The sequence below is a fragment of the Phragmites australis genome, chromosome 4 (assembly GCF_958298935.1).
Source record: "Phragmites australis chromosome 4, lpPhrAust1.1, whole genome shotgun sequence".
Taxonomy (NCBI): Eukaryota; Viridiplantae; Streptophyta; class Magnoliopsida; order Poales; family Poaceae; genus Phragmites; species Phragmites australis.
Window position 1 is genome coordinate 2728252 of NC_084924.1, and position 15937 is coordinate 2744188.

Here is a 15937-nt window from a genome sequence, read left to right on the forward strand (position 1 = left end):
ATTGTTATTTAACGTGGATCATTCTCCTCTCTCCATGCAGATGTATGCAGTGCAGATGTACACAGATGCTTAAGGTCTATTTACCAGAGCTTTTAGACCAATTCTCTTGAGTGAAGCTAATAGGAGTTTTGTTAAATAATAACTTGTAGTTTTTAGCTTTTGAAATGATTCCGTAAGAGTGATTTTTTAAATAAATTAGATGCAAAAGGGTTAAAAAACCAACTTTCTCTAATTTACTTTCCTTATAAAATTATTTTCTTTATAAAATTTACTTAAAAATTATTTTTAACTATATAATCACTTTTTATAAAAAATATTTTTATAAATAATTTAGATATAATAGCTCTACCGAACAGATATCCAAACATTCTTGACTTTCCTGTCCTTCCGTCAAGCCCCGTTCTCCGTCCTGCAGTCCCCTGTCCTGACCATCCCCAGCTGTCTCTCACCCCCTCTCCCGATCCCACGCGCCAACTCCAGCTGTACGTGACCACGAGACGGTCGACGCGCGCCCCGGATGTCACTGTCCGGTGGGCCCCGCCCAGCGCACCGCGCTGCCTCCAAACCCCTTGAAAAATAATCAAACCAGCTAGATGATGACTTGGTCGATTTCCAACCTTCCCATTATGTAAGTAAAATGTGTGATATTATAAGTGTGTAAAAATCTGTGTATTAGGGTTTTTTTTTAAAAAAACTTCACACGTGCAATCAAATCCAAAATTAAACAGCAAGATTATAGGGTTTAACCATCAATTACGGATTGCTAAACCCCGCAAGGAGAGTAATACACGAACGGGCGAAATTCGTGTACTAGGTTTTCTTTTTAAAAAAAACTTCACACGCGCAATCAAGTCCAAAATCCAAAATTAAAGAGCAAGATTATAGGGTTTAACCATCAATTACGGATTGCTAAACCCCGCAAGGGAAGTGATACACGAACGGGCGAAATTCACCGTGCGCTGCCCGCCACCCCATCCATTCCACCACCTGGCTGCATGCGCGCCCCAAAACACATATCTGCGTACCAGCCTAACTCTCCCGTGTTACTGTTCTTCACAAGCAACGCAACCCTCTCCCAGAATCTAGCTCTGATACATGCTCCGCGCATATAAATACGCCCCGTGAGCCTTCCTCTTCAGTCACCATCCAATCCAGCACCCAGCTGAGCAGGCAAAAGCTACAAGAGCAACTCCATTGGCTTGGGCCTCCTGTGATCTTGCTCAGTACTTTTAATTTATCCACCGTACTTAATTAGCTCGTCCAATGGCGTCGCGTCTTGTGTTCTTGGCTTCTCTCCTTTCGCTGCTCCTTTTGTCCAGAGCTCCAGAGGCTGCTGGCACGAGCAATGGCAGCTCAGCCGACTCCTCGAGCAGCGCTGATGGAGCTGTAGCCGCGCTAAGGGACAGGTCGCTGGCGTCGTCGCAGAGCGTGTTCAACCTTGACAGCTATGGCACCCGCGGCGACGGGAAGCACGACGACACGCAGGCGCTGGCGATGGCGTCGAGGGCGGCCTGCTCCTCCTCGTGGCCGGCCGTCGTGCTCGTGCCCAAGGGCAAGCGCTACCTGCTGAAGCTGACCACTCTCTCCGGCCCGTGCAAGTCCAGCGTCGTGGTCACGGTGAAGGGCACTCTGGTGGCATCGCCGAACAGGGCGGACTGGAGCGACAAGGACAGGAGGCACTGGATCGTGTTCCAAGCCGTCAACGAGCTCACGGTCGGCGGCGGCGGCGGCGGCGCCATCGACGGGAACGGCGAGACGTGGTGGGAGCACTCGTGCAAGATCAACAAGGCTCTGGTGAGTGTGGCTCCGATCCGACCGCTCTATCGATCTGATTAATCGTAACCAGGCTCGTGTACGGCTTAAGAAGTGGTTAGCTAATTGGCGCCACTTTCTTAACGATGCATGCTGACGTGGCGGCTGCCTGCTTTGACAAGTGTGCACGTTGCATGGGCACTGGCTTTCAAGTTCGTACGTGCAATTCAATACTATATCCTAACCTTGGAAGAATTGGAGGCCTCTCAGAGGCCCTGCTACTGTAGCAGTAGGCCCTGAGTACGTATCCGTACCTACATATATATATATATATATATATATATATATATATATATATATATATATATGTATAGTATACATATATATATATATATAGTATACATATATATATATAGTATACATATATATATATATGTATAGTATACATATATATATATATATGTATAGTATACATATATATATATGTATAGTATACATATATATATATATATATGTATAGTATACATGTATATATATATATATGTATATATATATATGTAATTTTCTTTTCCAAAAATTCTAGAAAATATCGAAATGAATATTAGTTACATTAATAAATCAGCTGAAAAAATCTACAATGCAAAGAAAAATATCTAAAACTCAAAAAAATATGAAACAAATTTTTTTAGGTTAGTATTACTTTCACCTACATGTTAAAACTATGTGCATGCATAAAAGTACTATTGTTTTCTCTATAATTAATTTAATGTGTTTAACATTAATAATTTTACAATGCAAAGAAAAATATCTAAAACTCAAAAAAATATGAAACAAATTTTTTTAGGTTAGTATTACTTTCACCTACATGTTAAAACTATGTGCATGCATAAAAGTACTATTGTTTTCTCTATAATTAATTTAATGTGTTTAACATTAATAATTGTTTTTAATCTTCTTTTGTTGTGCTCTACGTAGGAAAACAAAAATGGGCGCGGCGTACGCGCGCCAATCGGACTAGTTTGTTACTGCTGGAAAGTGAACTGATCTAACTCAGCTGTTTTTCTTCTTCTTTTCAGCCGTGCAAGAAGGCTCCCACGTCTTACATCATTCCACTTCTGCACAAATTTGATAATGGAGGATCTGAAAATTGTGAATAGCCAGCAAATCCACATGTCGATCGAGGACTGCACGAATGCGCAGTTTGCCGGCCGCCTGTCTATCACAGCGCCGGGCACGAGTCCCAACACCGACGGCATCCATGTCGCCCGCACCAGAGATGTGCAGGTCACAAACTGAATGATCAAGACTGGCAAGCAGCATGGCCATGTTATTCACAATTCGAAATCATAGCAAATGCTTTCAGTTTGTACCTTCGGATCCTTACTAAATCTCCATTTGTTTCTGGCGGATTTTGCAGGAGACGATTGCATGTCCATCGAGAAAGGGACGCATAATCTTCGTGCCTCGGAAGTAGTGTGCGGGCCAGGGTACGGGATCAGCATTGGAAGCTTAGGAGACGACAACTCGAGAGCCGAAGTCTCCGGCATTACTATAGACACGGTGCAATTGTACGGCACGACCAATGGAGCACGCATCAAGACATATCAGGGAGGAAGTGGGTACGCCAAGGATATCACATTCCAAAACATGATCATGGACAATGTCAAGAACCCCATAATCATAGATCAGAACTACTGCGACAAGGCTAGGCCATGCCAAGCACAGGGATCAGCGGTGGAGGTTAGCAATGTGGTCTTCGAGAACATCAGAGGGACTACCATTACCAAGGATGCCATCAAGATGAACTGCAGCAAGAATGTCCCATGCCATGCCATTACCTTGCAGAACGTTGGCCTGAAAATGGTCGGCAGCAAGGGTGCCACAGAAAGCACCTGTCAGAATGCAAAATGGAGAAGATCTGGGACAGTTCTTCCAGTCCTGCACTGCCAAAAACTAGGGATAAGTTGGAACTTGGAAGACAGCAGTTTGTAGCCTGTACATAATGTGTTCAGAAACAACTAGTCATACTCATGCACATATCCTCGTAACACTCATGGGGTTTCTACCAGAATCTTGCAATTCATCGTGTTATCAGTGTATCTGTGAATTGGTTCATGTAACATTCCTGTAAATATTTGTGAATTGGTTCATGTAGCATTCCTGTATATTCTTTTATAGAAAGCAACAATACTTTGTATTTCAGTGTTATGATACGTGAGAATTCATCTTTGTCGATCTGGTTCTGAACTTCTAATCCATCTCACGACCCATTAAATTGTAACTTGAAATCTTGTTTGCAATGCGTGGATGGAGTGGCTAGACATTATGGAACATTATAAAAAGTTCCAAAATAATTCAGACAAACTGAATTTCAAGCTTCATTATTCATACAAATTGAAGTATTTTTGCTTCCCTTAAATCAACTGTAGAAACTAGGGAGGGCACATCAGTATTGTAACACCTCAAATTGTGTGTCATACACTAAGCGATTTTGTACTGCTTACGCCAAGGACGTAGGAAACAGCTTGCAGTGTCTTCCTAAACACTGCCCAAAGTATACTCTCTACAACAACTTTAATTATATACAACTGACTGACTGGTGTAGAAACCACAGTGCTCTACCTATGGAGCTAAGCTTTTCAAAAGAATCGTGTGCCTCGGCATCAACCAATCTTCTCCGTGTTCGTGTCGTCGGTTGGAAAGATTACCGTCTCCATAAGCCGCTCCCGCATCAGTGTCAGGTTCTCGTTAGAGATCTTCTCATACATCTTTGCATGATCACATTTCTGAGGATTAAACGGGAGCAAAATTGTCAGTCTAGAACTGAACTGGCCAGCAGGTTAATTGCCAATAGACAGACCACAGTAGCACTGATCCCAATTAGTCAATTACCTTAATCCATTTTCCATACAAGTGAAGCCTAGTTATCATCACTCGTTCTGCAAGCTCCTGCCTCTCCTGTAACAGAAGCAAATCAACCCAATTTTGTAAGCTTAATTTGGAGCAGTAGAAGATTTGTATCAACTGTGAGTTTATGTATTGTTGAGTTCAATCTGAATTAGAAGAAGATCTGCATCAGCCGTGGATTTATGTACCTTTCCGAGAGCCCGAAGGAATAATTTGCCGTCGGTAGGTTTGTTGACAGCAACAAAGCTGTTGAGGAAACAAGAACATATTCATGCAACTGTGACAATGGTTGTAACTCGATTAGAATCGCATGGAGTGAAATAGAGATCTCTTGTTATTACTTGTAGAACCAACGGTAGCTTGGCGGGTTCATCTCGTAGAGCTGGGTAAGCACGGTCCTCACAGCTTTGTATGTGAAGTAATTCATCAGTTGCTGCATGCAAAAACATCAGCAAGAAATGCTCTTTCATTCACCGGAAAAGAGAACAAAGAAAGAGATGCACCATATTTTTCTTTCATTAAAAAACACGAAATTTGCCTTAGTTGTTAAGGTAAATCCTTGGATTTCCCAAGAAATGTTTCTTTTTTAGAAATCTTCTCTCTAAGAACATGAAGAGCAAGAACTACAAGATCTAACCAAGGACTGCAATTATGGGAGACAGCATCGAACTGATTAGCTTACCAACTGCACGTCCTCGAAGCTGTCCTCGTACTGCCCTCCGAGGTTGCAGACGATGCCGAGTCCCCCCCTGCTCCTGCTGCTCCGGCACTGCCTGAGGACCCTCACCGAGCACGACGGCCGACGAGGCCTCCTCCTCCAGTCTCCAGCGAACATGCTAGTACTGAGCCCTGAAGAAGCCACCACGGGCCTCTTCCTCAGCCCCGCCATGCTCCCTTCCGCCCCCACGTTCACGGCCGCCAGCATCATCTGTACCCCCGCCATGCTGCTCTTCTCCTAGCCCGAGCAATGGACACAGCAGCAGCTCGTGTTTGTTCCGCCTGATCTACCTCGGCTTCAGGGCAGTGGCGGTGTGGTATAAAACCAAGTGGCACGTGGGAGGAGAAGAAGAGGAGAGGAGAGGTGGTGGTTGTGCTAGACTTGTAGTGCTGGTTCGCCTCCCCTTTCTCCTCTTCTTCTTCTTCGCGCTCGTGGCTGGCTGGCTTGGCTGCAATTCTCACCAACCAAATTTTCTGAGGCCCAGGGCGCGCGCAGCTCCAGCCCCTCGCGACGAAGAGGAACGAGAATTTCACCGCGTGCAACACGCTGCCGCGACCGATGGTCCCGGTGAAGCCGAGGTAGATCAGGCGGCCCCGCGTGTCATCCATGGACCGGCAGCCAGACGACGGCCGCTGCCTGCAGGTTCGGCGAACCTGAAGCGAAAGTCGGGACGGCAGCTTGCGAGTTTCGGGACGACGCCACGCCAGGGTTTGCTCTGCGCGGCCGGCCGTGTGCAATGCGTATTCCAGTCCTGTAGGGTGTGTTTGGTTCCGACGATGGGGTGGAATAGCAGGAGGTGGTTTCTGTTTTTACGATGTTTAGTTTGAGGTCAACCAGAAATGGAATGATTCTGAAGAAAATATGCTCATCAGATTCTGAACGAGCAGATCTCAAAAAAGTTACCACGGAGCCATCTCCGGATCGCCCCGCGGCCCACACGCGAGTCTAACTTGTTCCAGTCACCTTTCACCCGACTCTGCTAGCAAGTTCATAAATGCTTTAAAAATTCCCTTATTCTTCCTTTTTTATATAATTTTAAAAGGTTAACTTCTAAAGTTTTTAAAATCATATTGATTTTGCTCGTAGAATAAATAACAGAGAATTTATTTTAACTAGTTTCAACTATAAATCACTTACAAATTTTAAATAGAGTTTCCCCAAATTTAACTACTTTTGTACTTAGCTTGAATTGTTAGTATATAAATTTAATTCCCAAAAATCAGAAAAAAAAATTCATAAATATTTATCTAAACTAATGTACTAATTTCTAAAATCATTGATAATCCTAAGTTATATGAAAAAATTTAGTGTTTTGTGTGTGTTGCGCATATATAGAGGGATGTGATCATATCCTAAACTCAACAACTCTATAAATAGATGACCACATCCAGTTTGTCGATCCTCGTCCTTCTAAAAAAAAAGATTATTCTATCCCACTTTATCCTCTGAACCAAATAAAAAAGAGACTAAATCCTATCTTTCCAACCAAACAAAAAAAAAGAATCATCTCATCCTTAAATACAAGAATAACTCTATCATATTTTACTTTACCCTCCCAACCAAATCGTCTCGCCTCACGGCTGACCAACGACTATTTGTGCAAAAGTGTTTCATCTTTCATTCTTTCTTGCAGGAATGTGCATCCCAAAGTCAAGATTGTTTCTAGCGGACCAAGATCATCTGCAGGGACGAAGCAAATGCAGATCACTGTAGCATGTGCACAATATTTTTGTATGGAGTGAACAGTAGAGTGCATTGGTACTGTAGTAAGACAATTGTAGCTACAATACATATTTTTACTACACCATACTTACCCTGCCCGTAAAACACTGTAGCACCTGATCTGACCCACGAAATATATTCTAATATACTTTACTTCCCCTCTACATAGGATCTCAGTGCGTTTCTTGCAGTCTGGTTTTCCATTGCAAGTACGAGACAGAACACGAGCACGGAATCTGAGGCTCCAACGGAGGTGGAACGAACTGTTACGAATCACTTTTGATCAATTCAACTGCCTATGGCACTTGTTCCTTCGTGTTCGTTAGAGAAGGATGTCTCCCTAATGGCTTCCGTTAAACACATATATATATTGTACACATCACAGTACAATGAAGAACAATCTATTCATTCCCTCGTTCTCGAGTTCAATCTCTAAACTTCTATTCTACTTCTAATAGAAGCACACACGGAGCGGATTGCGTGTTTCTTGTCATGGACTGCGAAAACTGGGGGCTACAAAATATGGAGGAAGATGTGATCGACTGCAGGGCAATAAGCTTCTGAATTTCTGATAATCGGAAGAAATAAAGGGACAATATAAAGCTCCTCTGCAACTAAGCAGCAATTCAGTTCATGGTAATACCGTCTTTTGCTCCAAGCACTACCATCTATATGATACAAATTTACAAACAGATGCAATATGGTTTGTAAGTGCAATACATATCGAAGAAGCATTGACCCATAAGTCACACACATGGTAAGAAATACCAGAAACAGGTTAGGCACACAGGGTAACCAGATAACGACGGGAACAGCCACCGGCAGCCAAATATCACAACCGGGTAAATCTTGCGAAAGAAAAGGCTCTTGGTAAACAGCAATTAAGGACTACAAATCCAAGCTGCGCACAAAGGCATTTAACTGGGAAGCTGCCAACAAATCAAGCATCCATTCATCATTATCCAAGCATCCAGCCATTTCCAGCTTCTCACGAAAAGATTAATCATGAGATAATTATGTAGCATTCATGGGGAAAAGGACTAACATAGTACCATAATCCAAAACTTGACAGGAAATAGAGGTATCCAGACAAAGTAAAATCGCACCCAGTTCTTCACTATAATAGAGCAAAGTGCACTAGACATCTCCCAAAGAGTAGAACCCTTTAGTCCTCAAACATCCTAAGCCTCTACTGTCTCTGTAGGGGCATCAAGCATAAGACCCTTAGTAGACTTTGCCAGGAGGTCAGTGTACTCCTGGAATGGAGTCTTAACAAACTTGGTGTCCCTCCAAAACTCAGGTGTCAGGAAACCATAAGTCTTCGCCAAGCAGTCGAAGGTTGCCTGCACAAAACCAGTCACACAAATTACAAATGGCACTGAACAGACATCAACAAGAATTAAAGAATTAAATGGCATTAGAACCAACTGGCATTAATATGTATATAACTTGAGTAAATCAAGTCAAGTTGGAAGTATAACCACAGGATATAGATATATAGTTAAGTCTGTTTTAAATTTTATAACTCGCAGACTAATAAAGTAAATCAAAACATTCCAGCCGACCAAGGTAGAACTATTAAAGGTTGACAGAAACAACACAACAGCATCAGGTTAAGTGTGTTTTATTAAGGATGTCAATCAGCCCAAAAATTTCCACAAACAATAAAATACCATCGATCATGTGTTAGGCAACATTTCATAAAAATATCTCTCACTAGAAAAGCAGACAAGCAAGAAATGTCTAGCCACTCAAGTTACAGCATGTCTATGTGGAACAGCGCAATAACCTGAATAAACTTAATCATAACAACACACAAAATAGAGAGTCCAGTACACAGAAACAAACAAGTATTCGGAAAAAAAAAAGGCTAAAAAGTCTAACAGCATCAGAAAGTTTTGACAAAGCAAGTCTGAATTAGAACAAGCATATAACACATTAGTGAGCATCTCTAGAACACAGAGATCACTACAAGAACTATACAATTCATTTCTGAACCAGTCAGTAAACAGATATCCAATCCCATGGATATCACAGTGCAACAGTAGAACTACAAGTACTATAAATTAATTTCTTAGTGAAAGTATCCAACCCTACAAGTGTTAGGCAACATTTCATAAAAATATCTCCCAACATAGTACACAAGCTACAACAAAACATCACCAATAGTACGCGTAATAGTCCATCTGTGCATCATTACACAGAACAATGCAAAGGTCTATTATCGTAGAAGCGTCACATCATAATGACATGATATGAAAAGAACTAGGAAGAGCTTATACCTTGACGAAATTGCCCAGGGTCTTGGTGGATCCACGAGACGAGGTGAAGACATCCTCAATGCCAGCGAACTGCAGCACCTTCTTAGGCACGCGCGCGGCGACGATACCCGACCCCCTGGGCGCGGGCACCATGCGCACCGTGACGGACCCACACTTGCCAGTGACCTTGCAGGGCACGGTGTGCGGCTGCCCGATCTTGTTTCCCCAGTATCCCCTCCTGACAGGCACGACGGAGAGCTTGGCCAGTATGATGGCGCCACGGATGGCGGTGGCCACCTCCTTGGCGCACTTGACCCCCAGCCCGACGTGGCCGTTGTTGTCGCCGACGACAACGAAGGCCTTGAAGCGCGTGCGCTGCCCGGCGCGGGTCTGCTTCTGTACGGGCGTTATCTTCATGACCTCGTCCTTGAGCCCCGGGACGAGGGTCTCCACGATCTGGTGCTCCTTGACGGGCAGCGAGTGGAGGTAGATCTCCTCGATCTTGCTGAACTTCCCCTCCTTCACGAGGCGGCCGAGCTTGGTGACGGGGACCCACTTCTCCTCCTCCTGGCGCGGGCCGCGGCGTCCCCCGCGCCGCCCACCGCGGTCACCGCGACCGCCGCGGTCGCCGCGACCTCCGCGACCGAAGCCCCGGCCGAACCCACCGCGCTCGCCTCCGCGCTCCGCCATGGCTGGTTGAGGTGTGGGGTGGCGTGGGTTGGGGCGCTCGGGTGAGAGGGAGATGAGGGTTTGCAGGCTGCGGCGGCGCGAAGGGTGCAGAAACAGGAAGGGAATAGGTATTTATATGGAGGGTTGGAGCTAGGGTTTGTTGAGGAGGAAGCAGTGGGCTGCGATATGGCCCAGTAAGTAGTTTGGAAGGCCCAGTTTCTGTCATCTAGCTTTTATTTTTATATATTTTTTAAATTCGAAAATTGTAAATATATTGCATTTTGTAACTCTAAACTCATGCCAGCTCGTTGAAACGACGACACGACCCATCACACAGAGATAGATTAAAAAATAAAAATACATTATTTCAATGATCTTAAAATCCAAAACAATGTCGGAATAGTAAAAAAATAAAAAATAAAATGTTGTCATCTAGCTCTTAAAAAATTTCAAACAAAAATGTGACCTGTAAAATGAGAAAAAATAACTAAATTTTGTTTTAGTCATTTCTCAGTTTACAAATAATTGTTTGTGTTAAAAAACAATTGATTTTTTATTTCAACAAGCGACAATAGTATAGAATTATAAACTTGAAAAAACAGGCGCATAAAATTTCAATTTCTGAACTTAAAATATAAAAAAAACAGGCTTGGTGCACGCCGTAGTCGTGCATCGCACGTGCTTTTGAGTAGCCACGAGCCCACGACGAGGAGCCCGAGCTGCAGGCCGCGGACGTCTACTGCCGCCGGAGGGAGGAAGCGTACTCCTGTCGTGCGCAACCTGCGGTACGATGGCAGGGGCATGGATCGAATGTGAGGTAGCGCGTGAACTGGTTCATGCGCGCCATCATGGCGAGCCGAGATCTCGACTGCAACAGGACTAGGACGGTGAGGAGCTCCAGGCTGGTCGGGCGCTTGGTCAGTCAGAGCGGATGCGAGGCCGCGCGTTCGGTTGCCTCGAGCGCTCGGGTTAGGTTTCTGTCGTGCAAATTCATTATGCTGGTCAGGCTCCGTGAAAACGGATTCCGTCAGACCTTGCTCGCTGGCTGATGCAACCGGTGTACATATGTATTTTTTTATTTAACTCTTGATTTTAATTAAAGATATAAGAGTGACGTAAAAATTTTAAATATTTTTATAAGTAAATTAGAGCTCGATAGCAAATTATTTTAATTAGTATTTTTTCCAAAAATGTAAGTTAAAATTCTAAAAAACTTACTTTTATAATTTCTAGTAATTTTTTGCCTCAAATAAATTTTGAAAAATAAGCAATATTTACTAATATTTTCATCTTGTGATACACTAATTTATAAAAATATTTTCAATCCTAAATTATTTAGTGAAAAATTAAGTTCCTTTATAATATAACATTTTTTCTTAGTCAAGCTAAATATATATAGCCAAACAAACAAAACATATTATATCTTTTTAGCCTATCTAAACTCGACTAACTCAATAGATACCAGCCAGACTGAGCAACCGAAGGGACCGATGCGAGCTCAGCGTCGAGCATGAATACCTCAATACCTGTAACAGCAGCTGGTATCCTTCGTCATCGCAGGGCAATTGTCTCTCTGCTTGCGCTGTCACAACGGGCCTGCTTCGTGGCATGAAGTATCAATACCGCCATTTCAATTTGGGAGGAGCAAGATGGGTAACCAAATCTCACACAACTTGGATTACATTCCACTACATGCATAAGCCTTGCACGGCATGTTCAGAGGTGCAGAGCCAGTTCTCACAAATCCATCGTGCCAAATTACCAATACAGAAACGACAGCAAATCGTCCGAGTTCACACGATCCATCCCTCCGATCAACGAGCTAAACCCTGTCACGCCTTGACGGGCAGGACCTTGACTTGATCCAGCACGGGGCCGCAGAGCGAGACGCCATCACTCACCTTGGTGTGGTAGTACGAGCTGTAGAAGGTGAGCCGGGTCCTGATGCTGCTCGCCGCGAACCTGAAGCTCGCCGGCTTGAACCCGCCCTTCCCCGTGGACTCGAACGGCACCTTCTGCGTCACGTTGCCGGCGAAGGCCTCCACCAGCATCGACCCGTGGCAGCCGTTCTTGGCGTCGCCGACGACAAAGGACAGGTTGTAGGCGCGGTTGGGCACGGTGCGGATCACCTGTGCGATGGCACTCTCGCGGCCCGCCACCAGCTCCACGGCGTACTGGCCGGCGGGGACCGAGAAGTGTGCCGCGTCGATGAACCGCACGGCCTTGAGGGACTCGATGATCCAGCCGGGGAGAGGCGACGTGGTGTCCTTCTGCTTGGGAGGCAGGAGGACGCCGACCGACGAGTTCTTGAACACCTGTGGCCCGATCTCGAAGCCGTCGTTCTTGATGAGATTGTCTGCAGCGATGTCATTGCCAAGCGAGGCATTGTTTCATCAGATTATCTGCCGCGTTGTTGTTGAAAAGGTGATGCGTTTCTTGCGAGAACTCTCACCTTTGGTCGGGTACGGCGTGGGGAGCTCCTTGATGGCGACGGCGTCGAGCAGCGGACCGCACGCGGCGTCCTCCTGCATTCCTGGGTTGGCGAACGTCACCTGCGCGACGGCGGAGGAGGCGCGGAAGCCCCAGGCCCAGGTGTCCCCGCTGTCCCCGCTGTAGAGCGTGCGGACGGCGACGTCCGCGGGCGCGGAGAGCGACGGCGCCACCGCGATGCGCAGCGCCTCGTCCTGCGCGCACGTGCGCGTGGCCGCGAACGTGAGCGCGTAGAGCGCGCCGGGGCGCACGGACACGTTCTGCGACGCGGACGCGCGGCTGCCGAGGCGGAGCGCGTGCACGCCGTGCGGCACCGCGAAGAACATGCCGCCGGGCTGCGGCCCGCCGGAGACGTACTCGACGTGCCCGCGCAGCGTCCACCCCGGCAGCGAATGGCGGCCTACGATGAGGGTCTTGTTCAGCTTCCTCGGCGCCGTCTCGAAGTTGCCATTGATGAGCAGGCCTGCGCGACCACGCAAATGAGAACAGAAAATAGATCTTTTTTCCCTGGGTGGTGGACTGGTTGAACACTGGTCAGCTTCACATGTCTCCAAAATTGTTGGCACTCTTCCTACTCAACGACTGAAAAATGTGGCCACCTATATATTTGTCCTAAACAAGCAAAAGAACCACAGCACTTTTGGAACAATGCAAGAGCAAGAAATGCTAAAAGTGAACTGTTGGACAAAGAAACGTAAAAAAAAGAGTGATGAAAATATAGTATTAGAACATTTGCCGTCCTGCACAGACATCTGTAGAGCTGGAGGTTTTGTGCTTCCAAGTATTAAAGCTTCATTGCAATTTGAAAGTATAGAACACAGGAAGAACACCAAACTCAGTCCGTTCTTTGTTTCCTCTTTGGAGATCAAACTTAGACTACTCTAAATGTACTGCGTTTGCCAGCACAGAAGATCTAAGACAATGGCGGCGACAACAAGCACAAGAATGTCAGAGTAGTGAGATGAGCCGCAAGGAGTGTTGTTACCTTCAGCATCCTGAGCATGACGAGGTGCAGGGGCTGGAGCCGGAGCACTGACGGCGAGTGTGGCAACAGCCGAGGAGGACGAGGAGACGGAGAGCAGCAGCACCACCACCAGCAATCCCCATGGAACCTCCATAGCTAAGCTCACTTCTGTTCTCTTTCGCTTTCCTTTGTCTTCCTGCAGGTGGAGCTGCCCCTTTCTTTAACAGAAAGAATGGATAACTTCATTAGAAATCTCCATTGTTTGGATATTTCAAATCCACCCAGTAAGGTCCGTTTTCATAAATAGAACCCCATAGGAGAGCTGCATGAACAAAAACTAGTTCTGGAGCTTTGGGGACGGATGACGTAGTTTAAACTGCTGAAAAGACTACACATGAATCCTAAAGAACAAGATAGAACCTTTACATCATCTATAACTCTCTTTATTTTGTTCTCTTTTAATTCTCTGCTCTATTTTTATTTTTTTTATTTTCTCTCATTTTTTTTAAAGAAAAAGAAGAAGACTATGTGAGAATGATATTAAGAATTCCTTCGTAACAGACACTATAAAAATTTATCGTTTTAGCGTGAAATGAAACGAATGGGAAAAGGAAATCCTTAGATGTCCATATGGATAGATCTAGAAACGAAGGTCAGTTTTCTAAAATCCAAGAAGCTGGACGGCCAAAAGACAATTGAAAAAGGATTGTACGAGCCCCACTGCTGCTCCCGCGCTTCGTAAATTTCAGTCCGACATTTACCGCCGCCCTACCCCGTCAGGTCACACAGATCGGTAGCAGATGTCCTTCAATAAATATCTTCACACGCCCGTGCTAGGAAACGGGAAATCCATTCATCACATCGGATATTAATCCATTCTCTATATTTATTCTATAAATTATTTATTTATCTTTTTACATGAATCTCACGTAAATAAATGATGTTCATAAGACATATATGCACATATAAAAATTTTACTTCCGCCAACAAACAACAGAAGCAAGCCATGCACACTAGCTTGACGTAGTGTTCCTTATTCTATTCGAGCTACGTCGGTTGTGGTAGAGATGCACTCTGACGAGATGTGTGAAGCCCTTGTAAGGTGTATGAAGATGTAGCACAATGCCAGGAAAAGAGTAGGACGGACGAATTTTTATCGGATGTCTCCGAAGAGACGAGTAGTACGAATTTGGCTATGAGAGGGTGTTGCACGGCCACGGGCGCGTGCAACCACCCCTAGTGTGATGTAGGTGTACTGGCTGCACGATCTGTTCCTCCTTCCTCTCCGGAAGCGAAGCAGCTAGCTGATAACCGCGCCGTACAGTGACTGCTTCCCGCCATTGCTTTGCTGCCTTGGATGCTCTCGAGGCGCAGGGGTGGTGGGGGCGCTTCGAGCGACGGGCTGCGTCCCCATTGGGCGGCAGCGAGTGATGATGACCGATGCGAGGGAGGGCAGGGCGGGTGGAAATTGGAAAAGCACCGCACGCGGCAGCGGAAACAGCAGCGCCAGGCACGGTCCCCCGCGGCACGGGTGGTGTCAGGCACGGGGCGCAGCTGCTGTGCTGCCGCCGCGGGCCACACCGAAGCGCGCGCGCATGGGCATGGGCGCCCTCCCTCCCTCCCTCCCGTCATCGCCATCACTCGTGTCGTCGTGCCATGCGCCCCTTCCGCTGAGCGGAACGCCTGGAAATTCTACCCAGAGCAGGAGATTGTTCGCCGGATCGTCACCTCCTCCATTTACTCGCTCCACCCAACGCACGACAAACCCTGCCCGGTGCTCGTTCTACTTCCTGACAAGTGAGAACGCAATCGAGCAGCTTTGACCAAGGGCCTCCATGCAGGTAACCCAGGCACCGCAGAGAGGCGGAGACGCGTCACGGCTCGCGCGAACCGTGAATCCAAGTGGGGACTGAGGCGCACATGCATGCATGGGTGAAGTGACAGGATCAAATTTCGGGTCCATAATGTCACATGGCAGAGAATTGCGCTAAACTATTCTTGATTCCTTGGAGAGAGAGAGAGAGTATACTACTCCCATCCTTGGGGATGGCTTTGATAAAGAGAGAATACTGGAATCTGGAATCTATTCTTTTAATATTAAATTAATAATGTGGCTCATACTAAATAGAGTGATTAGGCTGGTTACAATATTTTATCAGATTTTTTTAATTAAAAATTAGTCTTTTTAGTTTTTTATAAGGTTAGTGTCACTTAGTTATAAAACACGTAAAAATAGAAGAACTAAAAATTATGTTAGTGAAAAAAAAAATAATAATGCTCCGAATTTGTACCGAATTGTATACACGTATTGGTTTGATTCGTATATATTTTGAGCAACTGTTAAAATGTGCGTTAGTTGTAGGCAATTCAACTAAAACTAGAATAATTTTGTCTTGCGTGCATGTTGTACCTTGACTGCTGCCGGTTTGATGTGATAACTTTTAGCTACACAGG

The 15937-nt window shown here is 45.5% G+C and overlaps 3 protein-coding genes and 1 pseudogene across 4 annotated transcripts; 1 reads left to right on the forward strand and 3 right to left on the reverse strand.

The window, feature by feature from the left end:
- Positions 1 to 1015: 1015 nt before the first annotated feature.
- Positions 1016 to 3978, forward strand: LOC133915194 (polygalacturonase ADPG2-like; annotated as a pseudogene).
- A 117-nt stretch (positions 3979 to 4095) lies between these two features.
- LOC133915193 (chaperonin-like RbcX protein 2, chloroplastic) lies at positions 4096 to 5864 on the reverse strand. Of its 2 annotated transcripts, none has more exons than XM_062358265.1 (5): positions 5342 to 5864; positions 5001 to 5092; positions 4806 to 4905; positions 4645 to 4710; positions 4096 to 4538 (listed from the first exon to the last, which is right to left on the reverse strand). In XM_062358265.1, exons 1-5 carry the CDS (start codon positions 5600 to 5602, stop codon positions 4416 to 4418), a joined length of 642 nt encoding a protein of 213 aa, XP_062214249.1. In that variant the 5' UTR covers positions 5603 to 5864; the 3' UTR covers positions 4096 to 4415. The 2 variants fall into 2 exon arrangements, with proteins under 2 accessions (XP_062214249.1, XP_062214250.1); XM_062358266.1 differs by having other exon boundaries at positions 4848 to 4905; positions 5342 to 5859.
- Positions 5865 to 8076: 2212 nt separating this feature from the next.
- Positions 8077 to 10148, reverse strand: LOC133915197 (small ribosomal subunit protein uS5x-like). Its single transcript, XM_062358268.1, has 2 exons — positions 9382 to 10148; positions 8077 to 8442 (listed from the first exon to the last, which is right to left on the reverse strand). Exons 1-2 carry the CDS (start codon positions 10048 to 10050, stop codon positions 8281 to 8283), a joined length of 831 nt encoding a protein of 276 aa, XP_062214252.1. The 5' UTR covers positions 10051 to 10148; the 3' UTR covers positions 8077 to 8280.
- Positions 10149 to 11679: 1531 nt separating this feature from the next.
- LOC133915195 (protein TEEBE-like) lies at positions 11680 to 13829 on the reverse strand. Its single transcript, XM_062358267.1, has 3 exons — positions 13505 to 13829; positions 12482 to 12982; positions 11680 to 12385 (listed from the first exon to the last, which is right to left on the reverse strand). The coding sequence occupies exons 1-3, from the start codon at positions 13635 to 13637 to the stop codon at positions 11862 to 11864; spliced, it is 1158 nt and encodes a 385-aa protein (XP_062214251.1). The 5' UTR covers positions 13638 to 13829; the 3' UTR covers positions 11680 to 11861.
- Positions 13830 to 15937: the final 2108 nt, after the last annotated feature.

Excerpts from the sequence above, each read along its gene's own strand:
- LOC133915195 (XM_062358267.1), bottom strand. The coding sequence starts at position 13,637 with ATGGAGGTTCCATGGGGATTGCTGGTGGTGGTGCTGCTGCTCTCCGTC. Across the intron at positions 12,983-13,504 it reads TCATGCTCAGGATGCTGAAG|GCCTGCTCATCAATGGCAAC; the intron begins GTAACAACACTC and ends GTGGTCGCGCAG. Across the intron at positions 12,386-12,481 it reads CACGCCGTACCCGACCAAAG|ACAATCTCATCAAGAACGAC; the intron begins GTGAGAGTTCTC and ends ACATCGCTGCAG.
- LOC133915197 (XM_062358268.1), bottom strand. The coding sequence starts at position 10,050 with ATGGCGGAGCGCGGAGGCGAGCGCGGTGGGTTCGGCCGGGGCTTCGGT. Across the intron at positions 8,443-9,381 it reads CCCTGGGCAATTTCGTCAAG|GCAACCTTCGACTGCTTGGC; the intron begins GTATAAGCTCTT and ends GGTTTTGTGCAG.
- LOC133915193 (XM_062358265.1), bottom strand. The coding sequence starts at position 5,602 with ATGGCGGGGGTACAGATGATGCTGGCGGCCGTGAACGTGGGGGCGGAA. Across the intron at positions 5,093-5,341 it reads GCTTCGAGGACGTGCAGTTG|CAACTGATGAATTACTTCAC; the intron begins GTAAGCTAATCA and ends TTTTGCATGCAG. Across the intron at positions 4,906-5,000 it reads AGCTACCGTTGGTTCTACAA|CTTTGTTGCTGTCAACAAAC; the intron begins GTAATAACAAGA and ends TTTCCTCAACAG.